This window comes from Podarcis filfolensis (genome assembly GCF_964270895.1).
Source record: "Podarcis filfolensis genome assembly, chromosome: 10".
Classification (NCBI taxonomy): domain Eukaryota; kingdom Metazoa; phylum Chordata; class Lepidosauria; order Squamata; family Lacertidae; genus Podarcis; species Podarcis filfolensis.
The window spans coordinates 45955321-45977139 of record NC_139612.1 but is presented as its reverse complement, the minus strand read 5'-3'; the positions used below and the strand labels follow the sequence as shown (position 1 = coordinate 45977139).

At 46.7% G+C, this 21819-nt stretch overlaps 1 protein-coding gene across 3 annotated transcripts in view; it reads left to right on the top strand.

Moving 5' to 3' along the window:
* Positions 1-13355, top strand: part of LOC310743558 (TGF-beta-activated kinase 1 and MAP3K7-binding protein 1) — a 54632-nt gene extending 41277 nt beyond the window's left edge. For 2 of the 3 annotated variants that reach the window (XM_083573890.1, XM_083573889.1), the window contains exons 4-13: positions 4894-5030; positions 5326-5479; positions 5686-5772; positions 6749-6887; positions 7220-7333; positions 9318-9429; positions 9542-9686; positions 10974-11196; positions 11609-11765; positions 12716-13355. In XM_083573890.1, coding sequence (XP_083430016.1) covers positions 4894-5030; positions 5326-5479; positions 5686-5772; positions 6749-6887; positions 7220-7333; positions 9318-9429; positions 9542-9686; positions 10974-11196; positions 11609-11765; positions 12716-12923 — 1476 coding nt within the window. In that variant the 3' untranslated portion in view covers positions 12924-13355. Of the gene's footprint in view, positions 1-2234; positions 2369-4893; positions 5031-5325; positions 5480-5685; positions 5773-6748; positions 6888-7219; positions 7334-9317; positions 9430-9541; positions 9687-10973; positions 11197-11608; positions 11766-12715 lie in introns of those variants that run through there. The other variant, XM_083573891.1, reaches the window with a different exon arrangement.
* Positions 13356-21819: the final 8464 nt, after the last annotated feature.

The window sequence follows — 21819 nt, the reverse complement described above, 5'->3', positions numbered from 1 at the left end:
AGATACGTATGTACCTACGTTAACAGCTGCTGAAGGAAAGACTTGGTTAGGTCTGGAACAGGAGGAAGTATTGAAAAGTGACCCTCTGAGTAAGTGCAAAGTGGATTTCTCTTAACTCTGGAGCAGATCCACACTATACATTTAAAGCACATTATTTCCTCCCACGAATCCTGGACACTAGTTTGTTAAGGGTGCTGGAAATGGTAGCTCTGTGAGGGGGAACTTCAGTTCCCAGAATTCTTTGGAGGAAGTCACAAACTTTAAATGTGTGTTGAATATGCTTTAAATATAGAGTGTTGATCTGCCCAACAACTCATACTCGGCTGGTATAAATAGATTTGAGTGCCACCTACCCCTTTCTAAAAATTAGCCGTGAGTTAAGGCTATGTAATGAGTAGTCTTCCCATATAGCCTGTGGTTGCTGCTGATTAATGCCGCTAGCAGTGACATTAAGATGTCCTGTACATACCTATTTTGGGAATTAGCTACATTGAACTCTGTGGGAGTTTGAATAAGCATGCAAAAGATCAGGCCACACTTCTTCCCGTTTGTTTCTGGCTGTTGGCTGGCTGTTTCCAGGCATAATTCATGGTGTTCAGGCCCCAAATATCTGAGAGACGGCCTCCTTCCCTGCATTGCCTTCAGGTGTTAAAATCAGTGGAAGGGGCCCACTTGGTAGATCCACTACCCCCAGAAAGTGGTGGTCCAGGAAAGGGCATCATTCTCTGTGGCAACCCCTGTTTGCTCCCCACAGAGGTGCTTCTGGTGCCTTCACTGCACAACTTTCAGGGAATGATGAGGTAATATGTCTTTACCCTGGCCTTTGATGTGTGTTTTCTGAATCCACCTTATTCATGTGACTAATTTGTTCTGTTTTTAATATTGAAGGGAAGGCAATAAGTTTATTTATTTAGGTATTTATTTTATATAATCTCCCTCTCTACAGTTGCTTAGCAGTAAGCCCTATTTAAATCAGTAGGGCTTGGTTATGAATACACCAGCCTAGGGTCATGCTGCATAGGACACAGGTAACCATGGTAGCTTCAGAGTAGCGTAGGCTTCGCCAGCTCAAAACTTTTTGATCTCCCAGTAGGTGACACTTATATAACCCAAGTGAAGTAGCTGAGTGCAATAAACTTTATATGAACCATGGGTTTGCACAAGAACAAATTCTCAATTCCAGGCTTCATTGTACTGGATGCTTCTGAGTTCATTATGTATGGCTGGAACTGCCTCTTAGATCACCTGCCTGTGCCACCACTGTCTGCTCCTTAAACCTACCTTTTTCCACGAAGACCAGGGGACATACACACACACATACAGAGAGAGAGAGAGAGCTCCCATGCCCTACAGATTCTGTTGTCAAGTCTAATTATCCGTCATTGAAATAAGCTTATATTCTTCCTCTGCTTCCATCTTCCTCCTGTATCAAATGTTAAGATTGTAAGCTCCTCAGGGCAGGGACACTCTGAAGTAGTGCCACACATATTGATGGTGCATAGGCGGAGCTACAGCACAGCCAGTCACTTCACCACTGATGACGTCCACCACAAATATGGGACAGATTTGTACAGCCACAACAGCTCAGTGCATGCAAAGGATTCAAGATTATGCCTTTGCTACGTTCAGGATCACAACCAGTCACTGCACACTGAGCCAGTGGTCTGATTCGTTATAACGCAACTTTCTTTGTCTTCGGGGGGTGTGTGTGTGTGTAATTAAGATGCCAAAGGCAACTGGCACATTGCTGCCCACTGCACCCTTCTATCACCATCGAGAGCCTCTCTGCCCCATAGCCCACCCCCTTCCAAGAACGGCTTGGAGAAGTGGTTGTTGCTATTCAACGGCGGTCCTTCTGCCACCTCCAGGATCACAGATGCCTCCATTTGGAATATTATCTGCTGGGGACGAGCAGCAGGATGCGGATATGGAGCTCACGTCCTGACTTCCCAAGAGGCGCCTGTTTGGCCAGGGTGGGAAATAGGATGCTCAGGTAGGGGGCCTTTTGGTCCGATCCAGCAGGGCTCCTCTTATGTTCTCCCCGGAATACGCGTACAACCCACCCGCCGCGTCCCCTGGAATGCCTGCAATTTCATTTTTTGACCTGACACAGAACAACTTCCAGCAAGTGGGGAAGAAGATGGGAGAGCCAGTCGCCTGCGATGCCTCCCTCTGTCCTCCTGGGGGCGCCGTGACCGAGTTTTTTGTGTTTTGTTTTTTGGCGCGACGCTACGCTTCCTGTCCGCCCGACGGACGCTCTCGCCGCTTCCTCTCGCCTGCTCCTCCTCTCCCTTGCCAGGGGAAGGGCGGAGGTTGATGTTGCTTCTGCGTAAAGATGGCGGCGGCGAGGAGGAGTCTCCTGCAGAGCGTGAGCAACCGAGCCTGTTCTAGGGGGGCGCTAGGGGCGGGAGCTCTCCGGGGCCAAGGGGAGGGTTCGGGGCCCCTGGGCTCCCCTCTCGAGGAGGCGGCTCCTGTCTTGGGAGCACAAGGCGAGGGTGGTAGCCTGGGAGCGAGAGAGGGAGGGTGCGAGAGGTGGGTTCGTGGATCTGTGCAAAGCAGGCATGGGGAGCCTGTGGCCCTCCAGGTGTTTTGGGACTCCAGCTCCCATCAGACCCAGCCAAAATGCCCCATGGAGAGGTATGGTGGGAGCTGTAGTCCACCAGCCTGTGGCGGGCCAGGTGCAAAGAAAGAGGCGTGTTGCTCTCCTGCCAGAGCCAAAAGAAAACAGGGCGCCTTGTGCCTTTAATAACGACATCAAGGGAAGGTATTTGGGACAGGTGCAGCTCACAACGGGAGCATTGAAAAAAAGCTGCACTTGTTGGACATTCTCTGCAACACGGTGATATAAGTTCTGCTCTCCTCTGCTTCTGCTTAACCAGCTCCAGGGATGGGAGACCTATGACCCTCCAGAAGTTGTTGACTCCCATCACCCCCTCCACCCCCAGTGCCAGCATGGCCCATGATGGGAGCTGTGGTGCCCACAAAATGGGCGAGGCAGGGGGACAGGTTCTCCGTCCCTCTCCAGTTCCCGCTACCATCATCATTAGCACCACTAGCTGCAGAGAGTGTAGGACGGGTGTAAGGATGCCAGTGCCAAACTCCTAAAGTGCTTGTTGAGTTGCATAGAAAAAGTAATTTCTTCAGAGGCTCCTGCTTCTCCAGTTGCCATACCGTGATGGGGAAAAGCTGTCCCTGGGAAAATTTTCTCAGCCTGGGGTTTGAGACTGGCAGCTCAAGATGTGTGTCGGGGGGGGGGGGAACGACACTGATATAAGTCAGAAGTTAATGGTCCCCAGATAGGAAGTTTGTGGTTGTATTATTTGTCAATATGTTTCTGGGAAGAGCAGAAAAGAGGTGGTTTCCACAGTTCCTGATGTTTTGATCAGCAGAAGGTGGTCTCCTTGAGGGGAATAAGCTCCTCCCTTCCTCATTTTTTTGTGGTAGGGAAAGGAGGGCATAATAGAATAATTGAAATCAAAGTGTGATGCCCACAAGATGTGCTTATTTAGTACTCCTGGTCCTCACCATTCCCATATGCTTTGCTCAAGTCCCCTTGCCTGTGACCTCTCATCTGTCTACACTCCAGAAAAGGATCACAGTAGGGTTCCTGAGGACTGCATGAGGGTACCCCACCATATCTGTGCACTGGTGCCTATCCAACTTTGTACCAGCTTTTCAGAGCCCCTCTTGCAAATTTGTGGATTAATGCTAAAATATTGATCCTAAAGCAAATGTATGTGCAACTGTGTGTCTCTTGAATGTACAGAGAGAATTGTGCAGGTGTTTCCAACCCAACCCCGTGTGGCCCACCAAACTTAATGCATTCATCAGCTATGTATGGCAGTCTGTCAGAACCTAGATCAGGGATCCCAAATTTATGTTCACTGCCATCCCTACAGGGTTTAGTTGGACTTTGGAGAGCCAATCAACTCCCCCTTCCCAATAGATGTAAGGAGGAAAGCAGGGAAAACATCCATTGGCTTGCTAGATAGAAGAGGGACATGTACAAGCACTTTGTGAATCTCATGGCTAGATCTTTTGGATTTAGTGGGCCTTGGAAAACAGTGTTTCTCAAATCCCTCATGAGCCACAGTACAAGGTGTGGTACAACTACAGAGGGATGGTACAAGTTCCCTACTGCGGGGCTGGGGGACCTTTGGCCCTCCAGATGTTGCTGAACTACAGCTCCCATAAGCCTTGACTATTGGCTGTGCTGGTCAGGGTTGAAGGGAGATGTCGTTCAGCAATATCTGGAGGGCCAAAGGTTCCCCACCCCTGCTGTACTGGGAAAGGAATGTTACCCTTTCCCCTTGCGGAGAGAGCTGGTTTACATCCCCCGCTGCTCTGTAAACAAGAGTTGTGGCGTCCTGAAAGACAGCTGTTTAGAAGGCACAAGGAAAGTGTTCAGAAATATGTACCAAAATAATCTGAATTATGCATAGAGAAGCATTTATGTGGCAGGAAGGCTTTACTTCTCTAGTTACCGTCATTAAAATGCATCAAACGTATCTGACTTTGCTCTGCAGAACCAGCTACGTATCTGAAATATGTTTCACATGTCTTTTGGAACCTAATGCTAGATGAATTTTGTAAGTGCTTAATTTGTGGGGAGAGGTATGAGTGAAGGAAGAGAAGGAAGCTGGGTTAGCAAAGAAGTAGCAGGAGGAGAAGTGTGGGCAGGTAAAATGAAGTATATAACTGAATAAAAAAGAAAGGCAACAAAGGGATCAGCTGCAAGTGGGAAAGGGGACCCAATAAGAGATTGTCAGCTATCTTAAAGTAGCACCCTAATTGGGAGGCTAACTCATCAGCTGATATATACCGGTAGTCATTATCCTTGTGGCTTTTGCTGGAAGAAGTTCATTGGGGCTTCTTTCTTACTCTGTTATTCAGGAGCAGCAACCAAGTTGGACAGATGACTTGCCTCTCTGCCAGCTCTCCGGTGTGGGTTCAGCTCCTAACCGTTCCTATACCACAGATGGAAAGGGGACAGAAATTCACCCCATAGAGGATAACTGGCTGAAATTCAGGTAAGCAGCCTGTAGATTTGGGTGGAGCATGGCAACAGAAATAATGGCATTCATTCAACAAGCCCACTTTAACCCAGCAATATTTTTTGTAGGGGAGGCCAAACTCCCATCAGCCCCAGTTAGTATGACCAATTTGTCAAGGATGATGAGAGCTGTATTTCTGCAACACCTGCAGGGCATCACATTAGAAACTCCTAATTTATTGAATGACCTGTGGGCCAGGTTTTTACTCCCAGACCACAGGCTGAATGCCATGCCTTTAATTGTCCCTTTCCATCCTGACCTTCTTTGGCAGGAGTGAAAATGACTGCTACCTCTATGGGGTCTTCAATGGTTATGATGGCAACCGGATCACCAATTTTGTGGGAGAAAGACTCTCCGCAGAGCTCCTGTTGGGCCAGCTGAATGCAGACCATGATGATGCTGATGTGCGCAGAATACTGCTGCAGGTAATGGAGATTTTTCTTTGGAAAAAATCGGTCATAAATTGGTACTTGTTGTTGTAATTAAAAGCTCCTGAGTGGTTTGTAAAGCATGCAAAGTTTTGATGTTTTATGCAGGGAGAAATAAGTTTGGGAGATTCTGTGTAGTTAGCAGTTCAAAGCTTCTGTTCTAATACATAATTTTGTGTTGCCTACCTTCTGGGCCTCCTCAGGCTTTTGATGTGGTGGAAAGGAGTTTCCTGGAGTCCATTGATGATGCACTAGCAGAGAAGGCCAGCCTCCAGTCCCAGCTGCCAGAGGTAACTTCTCTTCCTAGCCTTAAGGAAACATCATTGAATTCAGGAAGCGGTAACAGTGCATTTTCTTCTTGGAAGGACCTTGGAGCCTGCTAAACGAATTTGAAAGTGTGTGTTGGGAGGCAGGTGGCAGCAGAACAGGCTTAGTCCCATTTGCAGCATTTCATGTTTCAAACTCCCACCTTCATTGGTGCTTTTTGAAGAATTGGTGGTGGTCTTGGAAAAACTTAATGGCAGAGAGGTTAAAATTGGGACCTGCCAGAGTTGATGTGGCTCCTGCAGTCTGGGGTGAGAAACAGTCAGTGCAGTGCACCTCATCTGTTCATTTTGCAGTATAGGCACTAAACTGCATCCATGTACTGCTCGCTGAATAATACAGAAGGGATACCAATCCTTTGGTTTCCTGGTTTCAAAATCACTAAAGTGAATTTCAGTCCCCACTTCACCTATAAAGCATACCTGTATGGCGAGAAAAAAATCCTTTCACAACCCTGATGAAAGTATTTTAAGGAGTGGCTGATCTATGTTGAATAAAATATGTTCTGTATTATTTAAGAGCAGCAGGTATAGGCAAACTCCGGCCCTCCAGATGTTCGGGACTACAATTCCCATCATCCCTAGCTAACAGGACCAGTGGTCAGGGATGATGGGAATTGTAGTCCCAAACATCTGGAGGGCCGCAGTTTGCCTATGCCTGTTTAAGAGCAATCTGCCTAGAGCCAGTCATGATGCTGTGCAGCTGTTTTAATGTGAAAATGACAGACTCCTGCAGTCCCTTAAAGGCTACTGCATTTGTTATGACACCAGCTTTCGTAGACTAGTGCCCAGTTCACCAGATGCCTGAAGCCGGCAGGTATCTATACACCTGGGTGAAGGTGTGCAAAAAGTGGGATCAAATGTTTTTGGTGTGTCTAGAGAAGGCTTCAGAAATGTTGCACTGATAAATTTTTACACAGGCTTCCACAACCCTGTATTCTAGGGGGTGCCCCATCACCAGCTGCCTTCCCAGTACCAGAAAATCCTGGAACGGTTGAAGGCTGTAGAAAAGGAGATCTCTGGAGGGGCCATGGCTATTGTGGCAGTCATCCTCAACAACAAGCTCTACATCGCCAATGTAGGTGTGTTCCTCTTCAATGCCGTTTTTGATTTAGGCACTTCTTGGTCACAGCACTGAAGGATGAAGAGTTAGAGCAGTTGCAGCTGGCTTACTTTAGCCTCTTTGTACAAGAGTAATGCTTCACTGACATCCTTACAGAGCCACTAAACCTAGTTGCCTGGGTAAATACAACAGGGAAAGTGGGAGAGATGAGATGTTGGCATTGACAAGCACCGCTTCCAGGTTTTGCTGGAGAGGGGTAGTACTGGGTTGCACTTAATAAGTGTATGTATTTCCTCAGGTGCCTCACTTGTCCCCCTTTCCACTTTTGCAAAATGCACTCCTTCTTCACAGGAACAAACAGGGCACTCTTGTGCAAATCTACAGTAGACGGGTTGCAAGTGACACAACTCAACATGGATCACACCACAGAGAATGACGATGAGCTCTTCCGCTTTTCACAGCTGGGTGAGTGTTGCGTTCCTGGAGCAGCAGAGAAGTAAGTCTGGGAGAGGATGGGCCTTGGTGAGCCAACAGAGCAGGGGTGGCTTTAGCTGTGGCCCTCCAGATGTTATTGGGCCAGTGCTTGCATCATTCCCAGCCAGTGTGGTCAAGGGTCAAGGAAGATGGGTGGTGCAGTTCCTTAATGTATAGAGGGCCATGGGTTCCTCAACTGTGCAATAGAGAAAAGACTGCCAGAGAGGAGACTTTTGTGGTGATTTCCCCACCTCTGTAGCACATCACTATCATTGGTGGCTTTTGTGTTTACCAAACACAGGAGTGTTTAAATGACCAATTTACAGTGTTAATGTCTCCTCTTCCCCATAACAGGGAATACATGCTGGATATCAGAAATGATCAATAACTGAGGGATGAGGTAGCTTTCTTACTTTTTCCTCATACTGAATCTGGGTGGGGAATTGAGTCAGAGAACAAATAACAAAAATAAAAACTGACAAACAATATACAAAAATTTCAAAATTATATAAATAGATGTAATCAGCAACTAAACAATTCTGTTGTAAGGTAAACAAGCAAAACTACAGCAACAAACATTAATACTTCCAATTTAACTAACTTTATAGGTAAAAACAAACAAAAATCTGTACAAACTAAACAGCCAATGCTTTTACCAACAGTTCCACCCCATTTTTTACTTGCAACAGCCCACTGACTCCATCTCTGCCTCTGACACAAAGAGGGCCCCAAACTGTGGCTTTTGAGTAACTTAACCTCTTTAGCGCAGGCTCTCCAAACCACCCTGGCTTTCATACTGAGCTGAGTGGTATGTATTGTTGCCCACTAGCATTGATTGCAAAAAAAACCCCCTCCCATGCCTTATCCACTGTAGCAACAGTCATGGGTTGTTGCGCATTAACTGCCCCCTAGAGGGCGAGCTGCTAATTGGTGCATGCTTCAAAATAGGACAGTGGCTTACTCGCTGCCCTAATCAAGTTTTTTACTCTTCAAAATACTTGGCCACCTGCACCAGTTTTTTCACCAAACAGTTATGAGACCAGCTCTGTTGGAATCCTTGTCCAAACTGAAATCCTGCTGAGCCCATAATGCAGTAGGGGGCTCACCAAGGAGAGCCCTCCAAACTTTATTCTCTTCACCATTGCAGCCAACTTGCACACCTGCATCACACTCTAGTGGAGCTGTGAATGCTAATGCTTTCTTGCTTGCTTAGTGGCTTTCTGCAGCAGCAGCAGCTGGTGATACTGGTGGTGATTTGCAAAACTCACTGTAACGGGGGGCTGTAAAGAGTGTCTTGCCCATGTTCCCTCCCAAACCTAGAGCCAGCACTGCAGCAGACTCTTCTGGCACCTTAAAAACTAACGAGTTTTTAATAGCATAAGTTTTCATGAACTAGATTCCACTTTGTCAGATGCAGGACATGTAATCCTCTGTTGACATGGGTGTAGGAAAATAAAATTGTTATTTTTACATGAAATCTACCTGTTGACTGAGGGTAACTCATCCTGCACTGTATTCCCAAAGAAAGCTTATGCCAAGATGGCAGTTGATACTGAATCGTTCTCATAGCGAGTTCAGTTATGAGTCCAGTGCCTATTAAAGAAATTAAGATTCTTTCTTCCAAGGAAGTGCTGTGACACAGTAGAGTTGAGTGCAGTGGGGATTCATCTGGCTGGCTGTCTAATTCTGTTTTTGCCAAGTATAAAAGATCTCAGGCTGCATCAAAGCACCCTGACCACTTCTGAATGCATGTGCAGACTTCCTTTCTTGTGTGAATATATTACTGATGGAATGCTCCTCACTGTCCTCCATTCCTTAGTTGAGTTTATTCTGTCTTCCCTCATTCATCAGCTTTTTGTTTCAGTCAAAATGCCTGTTTAGCTGGGGGTGGGCTTCCTCTTCTTGCCTTGGAATGTAACTATAGGACACATTTAGCATCTGGCCTGAAGTCAGTGAGCTGATTCTTTATCTGCAGGTTTGGATGCAGCAAAAATAAAGCAAGTAGGAACCATATGCGGGCAGGAGAGTACCCGGCGCATCGGAGATTATAAAGTCAAATATGGCTATAGTGATATTGAACTGCTGAGGTGAGGCAAGACCCAATACTTGGTCTTACTTTCCTTTCCTGTCTTTGCTTTTGAAGACATAGCTGTCTCTGTCGCTCTGTCCAGTACTAACTTAGTTCTTCTCCCTTTGCAGTGCTGCGAAATCTAAGCCAATCATAGCAGAGCCTGAAATCCACGGAGGGCACCCACTCGATGGAGTCACGGGCTTTCTGGTTCTGATGTCAGAAGGGCTCTACAAAGCTCTGGAAGCAGCTCATGGGCCTGGGCAAGCCAATCAGGTAAGAGTGCCAGGGCAGCTTTAAATTGACCTTGGAATCCTGTGCAGGTCTTCAGGTTGACTGTCTGCACAGCGTACTTAGATGCACCCATCATTAGATTTGAAATTTGCCCCAGAGTGTTTGAGCTCTCTGTGCTTATAGGCCCCTCTGGGTAGCCCTAGGCTACAGAGATGAGCAAGGCTAATAGTTATAAGTACATAAAATCCGTTGTGCAGGAGAAGGCCAGAGAGGTGACGAGGATTCCTAGGGACAACTTTTTTCAGGGAAGTGAAATCATGTTCCTGCAGAAAAGGCTCCCTCTACTTTTCATCCCTGCTGCCCCAGTCAATGGCTCTGCCACTAGGTTCTGGTCTGCCTGCTGCATCTATTGAACATTGATCCAATAGCTGAACTATGGGATTCCCTCCTACAGAGGTCAGTGACAGACACCAACTTGGAAGGCTTCAAAAGAGGTTTAGACAAATTTATGGAGGAAGATAAGGCTGTCAATAACTATTAGCCACAAAGGCTATGTTCTGCCCCCACTGTTGGAGGCTGGGTGCCTCTGGATGCCAGTTGCCGGAAATCACAGGTGGGGAGAACGTTTTGGACTTCCTGTAGGCATCTGATTGGCCACCCTGAGAATGCTGGGCTTTTGGCCTGATCCAACACCTGATCTTCCGTTCTTATCCTTACATTTAAGTCCACCATAAAAAACTGCAGGCTTCTCCTTTCCTCCACTTCCAGTTGCAGGACAGGGAACAGAGGAGACAAGAGAAGGTAGTATTTATTTAATGCTGCTTTAACCTCCCCCCAAATAAGCAAATGTAAAAGTTGCAACCCACAAGGGTGGACGTGAAAGCCTCCTGTAGGAATGCAATGAATGCCTTCACCATTTAAACGCAATGCATCTTTCAAGTAGCCGAACAAAGGCACCCTAGAGGGTGATGTGTTGCAGCCTTTCCCCTAAGGCTGATTACTTGGGTGCCCTTCAGATGTTCTCCCAGCTGTTTGGGAGATGCTTATCCATCAGAAGTTTCCAAGCAGCTTCTGTGAGAATGTTTGAAGGGCCCATGTGCATGGGCAGGGCCACGTTGCATGGTTCTTTCCCATGGAATTGGTCAGCACAGACTTGCTCCACCTGGTAGGATGCCACTTCCATGGCTGACATCTGCCCCAGTCAACCGGGCGGTTGGGTCCTTTAAACATTAGCCCAGCTGCGCAGGGTCTGCTTCTGTACATGGCTGGGAGAATATCTGAAGCAGCAGCTCCAGTTTCCCCACCCCTGATAACTCTTTCTCTTTCTAGGAGATTGCAGCCATGATTGCCACAGAGTTTGCCAAACAAAGCTCACTGGATTCCGTGGCTCAAGCAGTCGTGGATCGAGTGAAGCGCATTCACTGTGACACATACGCCAGTGGTGGGGAACGGTCCAAGTTCTGTGCTCGGCATGAGGACATGTCGCTGCTGGTGAGGAATTTCGGGTACCCGCTGGGTGAGATGAGCCAGCCCACACTGACTCCAACGCAAGGTATGGGGGAGGTCAGTGTGCTTGTATGGGAGAGGGTGCAAGGCAGATCAAAACTGTTCTGCCCAACTGTGTGTGTGACAGATAGATAGGCAGACAGGTGTGCCTGCATTTATGGTGAGCTTGTGGGTGCTGTATTTGTAGTCTCTCTCACTGTGTGTGTGTGTGTGTGTGTGTGTGTGTGTGTGTGTATGGATGCTTGGGTACATTGGCCGTGCTCTTTATTTGCATGTGGCCCTCGGGGATGACTGAGCATTAATGAGTCAGAAAAGATTCATCATCCTTGTCTTGGAGAGTGATCTTTGTCCATGGTGTCCCAGGAAATTCTTCCTACTTGTAGAGTGACACAGGTATGAGGGTTTTCTGAGAATCTTGGCCTTCCTAGTGCTTACAATGTTTTATTCTGCATGTTCAGGAGGTCGAGTCTATCCTGTGTCGGTGCCGTACTCCAGTGCCCAGAACACAAGCAAGACCAGCGTTACGCTATCCCTTGTCATGCCATCCCAGGGTCAGATGGTCAATGGCGCCCACAGTAGCTCCACGTTGGATGAAGCCACACCCACCCTCACAAAGTAAGTGCCCCTTGCTCAGACCAGGTGTCCTTTTGCCCTCCTTTTTGCTGGAGGCAACATTCCACTTCCCCTGTTAGCTGCTTCTTAGGCCTAGCAGTGGAGGCCTACTGGCTGTTTGACTCTTAAACCCGTATGATGGGGCAGGCAATCTGTGGTCCAATGGCCTACTCTCAGAAAACCTCTTTAAATGATGAGCAAGAGTGTTCTGTCCCTCCCCCTTGAGAATATAACTATGTCAAAGCTCAACTAGGAACAAGCTGCTGCCTTTTAGCTGCTCCCAAGAGAAAGAGTGGGTTGCCTGGTTGTTGCCCAGAAAAATAGAGCAATGGTACTGCTCTTGGCTAATTTTTAGTGTTTCCTCCTATGGCTGTTCAGGGATAAGGACAAAAATATGAGCATGCAAAAAAAAAAAAAAAAGGACCCACCCTGTATAGTTGTAGAATGAAAAATTAAATCTACTAGCAGTATTTGCTGAAAGTTTCTCTTCATCATTACAAAAAAGCAGAAGTGGCTTGGATAAGAAAGGAGAAACTTCTGTGTGTTACACAGAGGTGCAAGATGAGAGGCTTTTATTAGTAGACTGTATATGCATTTACATTTTTTATGCCCTCTTCCCACTTAAAGATGTTCCCAGTGGGTGCCTCAAGCCTGCATTTTGCAGGTTTGTGTACTGATACAGATGCTCACATCAGGCAACAGGGATTGTCTGTGATGCTCTGTGACAGCCTTTGTCAACCTGGGCCCTCCCCATGATGTCAGACTGCAACTCCCGTCATCTCCAACCAGCATGGCTAAAGATCAGGGATGATGGGAGTTGTAGTCCAACAACATCTGGAGGGCTGCAGATTCCCCAGAGTTGAGGGGAGAGGCCTCAGGTTGCATTTGCTGTGTCATTTGTGTCGACTGAAGGTTGCCTCTGTTTCTCTTTCCCTCCCTGGCCGCGTCTGCAGTCAAAGCCCAACAGTGACCCTCCAGTCTACCAACACTCACACCCAGAGTAGTAGCTCCAGCTCAGATGGGGGCCTCTTCCGTTCTCGCCCTTCCCACTCCCTCCAGCCAGATGAAGATGGGCGTGTGGAGCCCTACGTGGACTTTGCAGAATTCTACCGCCTCTGGAACATGGACCACAGTGAGCAGGGAGCACTCACCGTGCAATAATGCGCTGAGACCAATCCCTCCGAACCCCTTTCAGGTGGGGGGAAATGGAGCCTGGCAAGGCAGGAACAGTTCACCGCCCGACAGCCCACCTTCTGCCATTAAGGGATGAGGTCAATGCTGGGACTGGTCGCTCATAGCATTTGTTTCTCATCAACTTGTCAGGGCATGTTAACACGTCCCTTTTCTAAAGGTCCCTTCCACTGTGAAACCTTGTGGGCATTAGAGAGGGTTGTGACCAACCTCTCCTGCACCTCCAGTATTACAGACAGTTGCTCTGTTGTGGAGAAGATGACAACTCAGATGTCTGATAGGAGAGGTACTTTGTGTGCATATAAGCTGCTGCTGGAGATTTAGGTGTGCCTCATGATACTGATGTGTTAAGTCGATGAAAGATACCTCTGTTCTGCAGAATAAATGGTAACTTATAGCAAACGCTCTGGCCAGTTATGTGATGTGAGTCTAAGAAATGGTATTAACCTCAGCTACCTAAGTTTGGGGCCCAAGACCTAGATGGAACAGGGTGGGCAGACAGACACACACATGCGCACACACACACAAAAACACAGACAGCTCCTCTAATGCATCATCTACAGGTGATCCAAATGTCATTTGCAGTTGTTAGAAACAAACATGGAAGGTGGGGGTGTTGTCTTCTGTTTTGGTATCCAAGATGCCACAGCCACTGTTAAATGCTTCCTTTTGTATCCAAGATCTCAGTTGGGTGAAACAGGCACCATTAGAAAGATTTGGAGCCAGATCTAACCTCTCTGCCTCCTATCTGGGTGTCCAGAAGATTCTCCTGACTGCCTTTGAAGAAGTGGCATGTTTTTCCCATCATCATAAACAGGTCTTGGAAATGCTTTGTTGCTCTCAGACAGTCATCACATAAGAATTCCTTCTGGGAAAGCAGCTTAGCAGACCCTCCATGCATGCATGCTAACAAGAAAAACGGCAATAGAAGACTACTGTTGTAGACTTCATGGCACCAAGTGCCCTGGGCTCCTCTGGAAGAAAGAGCAGGATATAAATTTCATTATAAAGAAAACAGTTTTAATTTTTTCTTAGAATTTCTAAATTACTGTTAATTTTCTTTGCTGGTTCTATTCTGGTTTGTTTTACAAGGTATTTGTTTTTTTAAAAAGAATCTTAGATTTTCATTATTCTTTGCGTTTTACAGTTCTTACCTTTACTGCAGAGGTGCCTAGCCTGCACCCCTTCAGATGCCATCAATTGACCCCACGAGCCACAGCCAGCATGACCAAGGGTTAGGGATGATGGGAATTGTAGTCCAGCAACATCTGGAGAGATGCAGGTTTCCTACACCTCCTTTACTGTAACTGCCCAGAGAACTTTTGTTACTGGATGATGTGGAAGTGTTGCAAAAAAAAAAGCTACATTTAACTGCAACGAAACCCAAACCAACTTTGTGCATCTTGCAGAAAGGTGAGGCCAGAAGGAGAAAGCGCCAGGAGGTGGCACTAGCAAAATATGATGAAGCTGGATTTGATGCAGTTTACAGGAAGGCTGGAGGTTGCTTTAGCAACACCTGCCTGGAACACTGGGGAGAGTGGACGTTCTTGGACTGGGATCAGGAATATTCTGATAAGCAGCACGTGCTGCAGGGTCAGGATCACACGAGTGGGCTGGACTCCCACATTGTGGCAATGTGCAAGAGCAACATGCCCTCAGTGCCTGCGTGGGTGGCAGTTCCTGCGAGTGGCAAATATGGACGCAGTTGGCTGCACCTTACTAAACTTGGACTAGCCGCAACGCTTTGGCTCACAGCCTCTGACTGCTTTCGCTGACTCAGTCCTGGTGAGAAATCCGCTCCACTGCCTCTCCTGAATGGTACAGGGACAGCTGGGTGGAGCCAAGCATCCCTTTGCGAATTCTTTGGAACCCAAGGGGGGAAGTGGGCTTGAGCAATGTGCTGAAGCAAGCAGGGTTCCAAACAGCAAGGCAGTGAGGGCTGACCCCCTGGATTGACCCACCGTCAGATTGAGCCATCTTGGTGTGACCCTCAGGGTCAAATCAAAAGTTGAATTGTTAAGGAGGAGGGTTGTGCAACTTGGGGTTTGCTATAATTAAAAAGCTAAGCCGTAACCAAGGCTAAACTGCTTAACCTGTTGCATTTCCAAGGTCCTGCCTGTGCAGTCTCTCCACTCTCAGAGACTAGAAATGGCCATTGCATTAACTGAAAATTTAGGGGTGCACCTCTTGAAGGACGGCAGAGCAAGTGCTTGTTCATAGATGCACAGACTGTAGATTCAGTTTCAGCACATGACAATCAAGCCGCCTCACCCCAGGAAAGTTTTCTAGCTATCTAATGTCACTGAAGGCCCTACAATGCTATGCTAAGCCCAAAAGTTCCAGATTATGAACCACCTTTGTTGATGGATCAGACAGACAGATAGAAGCTAAAACAGGTGGGAGTGTCCCAAAACCCAATTATTCTGGACAACAGCCATACAAGAAATATGTAAAATAACTAAGCAAGTATTAGACTTCACCCCAGAATTGGCCCTACTAAACATCTTCCAAGACAACAATGCCCATTTACACCACAAAGAACTCATAACCCACCTACTTTCAGCAGCCAGAAACACCATAACCAGACACTGGAGAGACCTGTCAGGAGTAAGCATGGACCAATGGTACCAAATAGTATGGGAAACAGCCCTACTAGAAAAATTAACTAATAAACTGAAACTGACACGGGGACAAACAGAAGAAGACACCTTCACCCCGGTATGGCTCCCCTTTATCATATACACAGCCCAACAGGACAATGACAATAATCCACCAACAGCATACAAATCAATATGGCTAACCTGATCCAAAACACCCACCCACCTCACTCACACACGAAAACAAAGATCACCACAGCCAATCACAAACAAACAATCACACCCTAGGCCAACCCCAACCTCTCTCACCACCAAAGGAACACAAGTGAACAACACAAGCACGCTGACACCAAACTCTACATACATTAAGCATAATAGAAACACCGCTACCCGACCCCACCCCCATCCATCTCCCCTCCCTCCACCCCCCTTTCTTTTCTTTTTTTCCCTTTCTTCTCCCCCTAATGCCTCAACAAATGAAACGGATTTGTAAAAATGTTACATGGGGGGAAAAAACACACGAGGCATTACACTTACACTGTAAAACAAGAAAACCCTTAATAAAATATTTTTTTAAAAAAGAAGAATGTGAGAAGAGGCCCAAAGGCCTACCTACTTCAGTGTCCTGTTCTCACAATGGGCAACCAGAGGCCTAGATGGAACCCACAAGTAGGGCATGTTGCATTCAGTCTGCTGTGTTCCTTGGACGGATATGGTACATTACAGAAATTCCCAGGTAGAGAATATGCTGCTGGGATCCACCAGCTGCCACTGTGTGGCCCTTTAGATCAGGAGGCAGTGGTGGAAAGCTCCCACAGACACCACTGGGGATGTTCCTCCCATTGCAAACAGCAGGCATGGAAGGGGAGATTTCAATCGAGACTCCCATGGGTACAATTATTATAGCTCCCCTCCCTTCCTGCCATGGTCCAGATTTGATTTGGCCCCTTTCAAAATAAAGCAACTGCAAGGGTAGACTATGACAAATGTCAAATTTAAGGCTTAATTCCAGTTTGGATATGCATTTGCTGGGTGGCCTTCCCTGAGCCATCTTATTTATGGTTCTACATCAATAAGAAGGCATAGGGACCGCACAGATGAGTCACTCAATTGCCTTAAAGGTAAACTATACAACGACTGCAAAGCATTTAAAAAAAAACTGGGACAGAAATGGTTAATGCACATGACAGATTATCTGTTTTTAGCAACTTAAATATTCTACTTCCTCAAACTTCTAGGTCGCTTTTCAGAACTTGCATATTTATTCACTTCCTTGCTTACTCTCTCTGTTTAGCACATGCCCCATAAAAATTGTTCCTAGGATGATGTACAGACATAAAAGAATAAAATAAAAGCACAGTTCTGCAGGAATGACCCAAGTGACTAACAGAGAATCCTGGAGATATTTCTGTCTTCTGTGCTATGACCAATCACCTCGTTGCCCAGCTGGACAAGTCCCTCCCACCCGCCTCTAGGTACAGAAGAACATGTTTTACCAAATTAGCATTTTGCCTAGTCTTCATCTCCATAGTTTTCTACCACAATTTCTGCTTACCCTGATGATGGGCTACAGATTTCTGTAAAAAATAAATTTGAAGTTGAATTCTATCAGCTGCACAGTGGGGAATAGCTTTCCAATATGGAGAGATACGAGTATGCATGTGGATTTCATTGAATTCTGGCTTGTTTTCTTTTGCTGCCAAACTTCCTAAAATTGGTATTATGCAGGCTCCAGATGTTTTCACACATGCATGCTTCACCCACAATGATCAATCACACTACAGTGCAGGCTTTGTAGGCTGCAACTGATGCAGTTCATTACTGAACATATAAAATTAGCAAACATGAAACCAGCCTAATTGCAGAAAAAGCAAGTTTGGTATAGTAGAAAACCCATAATACACCACAACTGTGGAGGAACAACAAATGCATGAACTCTGCTTATTGTCAGACAGCAGTGCAGAGGAGATCAGCCAGAATCTGATGGAAGCCATACAGATGCCAGTATGATTCAGATAAACCATTTTAATTCCTTACCTTTAACCAGAACTCACCAACAACCCTGTTACCTTTCCCTGGCCCATGTCCTGTCTACCCTTGTCCTTGCCAAAAATACTGTGGAATCTTTGAAACCTCAAACACTGTGATCACGGTACGGTGTCTACTTACGCACCACCCAAAAAGGGAACAAAAGAGCTGCAGATCTGAATACAATTTAGATCAGCTAATTTATAATTTATAATTTAAAGCAGAGACATCACCTTGCCAACAAAGGTCCATATAGTTAAAGCTATGGTTTTCCCTGTAGTGATGTATGGAAGTGAGAGCTGGACCATAAAGAAGGCTGATCGCCGAAGAATTGATGCTTTTGAATTATGGTGCTGGAGGAGACTCTTGAGAGTCCCATGGCCTGCAAGAAGATCAAACCTCTCCATTCTGAAGGAAATCAGCCCTGAGTGCTCACTGGAAGGACAGATCGTGAAGCTGAGGCTCCAATACTTTGGCCACCTAATGAGAAGAGAAGACTCCCTGGAAAAGACCCTGATGTTGGGAAAGATGGAGGGCACAAGGAGAAGGGGACGACAGAGGACGAGATGGTTGGACAGTGTTCTCAAAGCTACGAACATGAGTTTGAACAAACTGCGGGAGGCAGTGGAAGACAGGAGTGCCTGGCGTGCTCTGGTCCATGGGGTCACGAAGAGTCAGACACGACTAAACGACTAAACAACAACAACAACAACAACAACAATTTATATTTATAGATGCACATTTAGAAACTTCGTTATTATTTAGGTAAAAATATAATTCCTCCCATCATAGAAAACTGAGCAGGTGAGCTTTGTGGTCCTGCACACTTTGCTCTCTAGATGCTAACGATTGATGGCAAACTTTTGAGGGTTTCTTATATTTCAATCTAATCTAATTTGGCCCAGCCAGCTGTTCAAACAGAGGATGCCTCCTACAGAAGACAGTCGCCTGCAAAGTAGGACAAATGGCAGCCCTGATTCAGAGCAATGTGTGCAAATCAAGATGTATTTAATGACATAATTTCTCCTGAGTACAGATTGGCGATTTCCTTTTCATAGAATTTGGATACCTTTCATACGGAAAAGTACCTCCTGTACCAGCCGCTCATTAGGTGTGTTGCTCATGTCTAATTAATGTGTCTTTATTTTTACTTTAGGCCAGTTCCCATTAAAATAAGGCAGCCGGTGATTAGCAGTTCCTGACAAGGTGCAAGAACTGTTAAAACACAGAAGGGAGGTAGGTCAGGCTGCACTCACCGCTTCGGCGTAATTGCCTGCTTTAGTACATATAGGCGTTAACGTAGCTGTAATACCAGCATGGGGGCCTGCGCTGATGTATTCATGCAGTGCCATGAGAAGGAGAAAGATCCCTTTCTTTAAATGCTACAGAGGGGTTTACAAATTGAAATAATGGGCCCACAGGGAGGGTGTGGGTGAGGTGTGGAAAACAGGATACCGTAAGTCTAGAGGTCCATGTTTTAATATCTTTCATTAGAGAGGTACAAGGAGAGACAGACAAAAGGAGTGATCAGATTTCCCAACGCCATTCCAGACATATCGGATATGTATCACGGACGTAGGCGGGCGGACCCGAAACGACAATGCCATCCCGGGGAGTCCAGAACAAGGCCTCAAAATGCAACGTGATGAAACCCAACCCTGGCGAAAGATGAATGTCCTGCTCTGGAGGGTGGGGGGGAGAAAAGGCCCAGCTGGGAGGTTGGGGACAGCTTTGCAAAGACTGTCGAGAATGCGCCAGCGAAATGGGGAGGACGCAGGGCAACGCAGGTGCAGGAAGACGAGGAAACGGGCAGGACTTTCCTTTGCCAACTAGCTTCATCGAGCTATGTCAAAACAGCCCAGTCAGTAACCTCAGGATGGTGTGGGGAGCAAGAGCGGGAGGGAGGTCGAATGCAGTTCTTCTGCTCTTCGGAATAAGGCCTGGAGTGGAAAAGGCGAGGGGGTGTGTGCAAATTGATATAAGGCTGGGAGATGGAGGCACTAAATGCCTGTAATTTAAAGCAGATGCTTCTGGAGGGGGACCTCAGCACAAAGATATATGCATTCTCAGAACACCTTGAGGGGGCGGGGGTAGGCATAAATCAAGAAAAGTGATTGCTCCCAGACACACACACATACACCCCTGGGTGGGTGGGGTGGAGCGTGAGGCTAAAAGAATTATGTGCCCAAAGCAAAAACCATGTTGTGGGAATGTAGATATCTGAAGATGGATTATGAAAGTGGCTGGGACCCACTTTTAGATCCTGGAAGGGGGAAGGGCCTGTTCACCCCAGTCTCCCTCTCAGCCTGGTGAGCTCATCTCTGGAGTCCCCAGCTGCAGATCAAGCTGGGTCCCAAATCAAGCAGGGACTTGCCAACAAGCGGCTTCCTTTCCCCGTTGACCTTTGAGCAAATGTCAGCCCCATCACTTCAAGGTATGGATTTGCTGAGCTCAGGTAACAAGAGAGTGAATTCACTATGGGGTGGGAGTCATGTTGCTTCTCTTTTCTCTCGTTACCTTTTTAAAAAATCTTGCCCTTCCTTCAGAGGTGAGCAGCATCTTCACCTCAGTACAATCCTGCACCGAAGGTCCACCATGAGAGCTTCATGCCTGACAAACGATTTGATCCTGGCTTTTCAGTGTGCATCTCTGTTTTGTTAGGAACCTGCCTTAACACTGGTCCATTTAGTAGAGTTTTGTCTACATTGAGTCATTTGAAGTGTAGTTTTTTTTAAAGGGCCCCTGTTCACCTCAGGAGAGCTACAGTTCCCAGAGTCCCCCGGGGAATAATAACAATAATAATAATAATAATAATAATAATAATAATAATAATAATGTATTATATATACCCCGCCCATCTGGCTGGGCTTCGCCAGCCACTCTGGGCGGCTTCCAAAAAAATATTAAAATACTGTAGTACATCAAACATTAAAAGCTTCCCTAAACAGGGCTACCTTCAGATGTCTTCTAAAAGTCTGGTAGTTGTTGTTCTCTTTGACATCTGGTGGGAGGGTGTTCCACAGGGAGGGCGCCACTACCGAGAAGGCCCTCTGCCTGGTTCCCTGTAACTTGGCTTCTCTCAGCGAGGGAACCGCCAGAAGGCCCTCGGCGCTGGACCTCAGTGTCCGGGTAGAACGATGGGGGTGGAGACGCTCCTTCAGGTATACTGGACCGAGGAAGAAGGAGCAATAGCTAAACCACTCCGAGAATTGGAGCTCCGTGAGAGGAACAGGGGTCTCTGAACAACTCTCAGCACCCTTTTAAAAAAAAAGACACTTTCCAGGATTGGGGGGGGGGGGAGGCCTTGACTGTTTAAATGGGCACGGTACTGCTTTAAATGTCTAGTGCAGGTGGGCCATACGGGTGGCAACCATTTTGCATGGGGGTTCTGTTCCTGGCCCCCATGTGTGTCAGCAAAGCATGGAGAAGCCCACCCTTGTTCTATTCCACCCTGCCCCAATTCTGCCCTCTTCCTGGACCAAAAGGACCTGTGTCAATTGGACACACGCAGATGGTCGCCACCTGTACTCTCATCTCTGTATAAGCTTTGTGCAAGCAAACCAGGAGGAGCGTTCAACATAAAGGTTGTTTGGAGCATCCCCTACTCTCATGTATAGCATCTCTTTCCTCAATATGGGTACTGCTTGCTGCTGTGTATCGAATATTGGCACACACTTCCTTGCCAGTTGTAACAATTTGACCTTGGGAAGTTTTTCACAACTTTTCAATCCTGCCCCCATTTTTATCACAAGGAACGGTTTTGTGCTTCCCTGCCCAGATGTATGACATACAAGAAGTGTTTCTTTAACCTCAAATATGCTCTCTGGGTTGCAGGAGGCCCAGCAGAGTAGCCTGTAGGAGACTTCTCGCCATCCCCCAGAAGAGGAACGCAACCACATGTGGGTGAGCCAAAGGCTGACAAAAACAGAAGGGGCCTAATCCCAGCGAAGATGGGATCCAACACAAACAGAGCGAGACGATGCAAGTGGCTTCATCTGAGTGCTCCCACCCAGCAGTCCCAGGTCCAAAATCAATATATAAACAAAACAAAATGTGTCCACTCGCCTTTCAGAAATGGCACATCTCTTTCCAAAGAGACTGAAGTTCAATAGTTCACTTGTTCTGGAAGCCAGGTATTTAATCTGGCCCCTATCTATTTCATTGTTTAAGCCCACTGTGATGTGGTGGAGGGTACTTTTCTTTTTAATTTTATTTATTTTTCGCCTTTTTTTTTGCTGTGC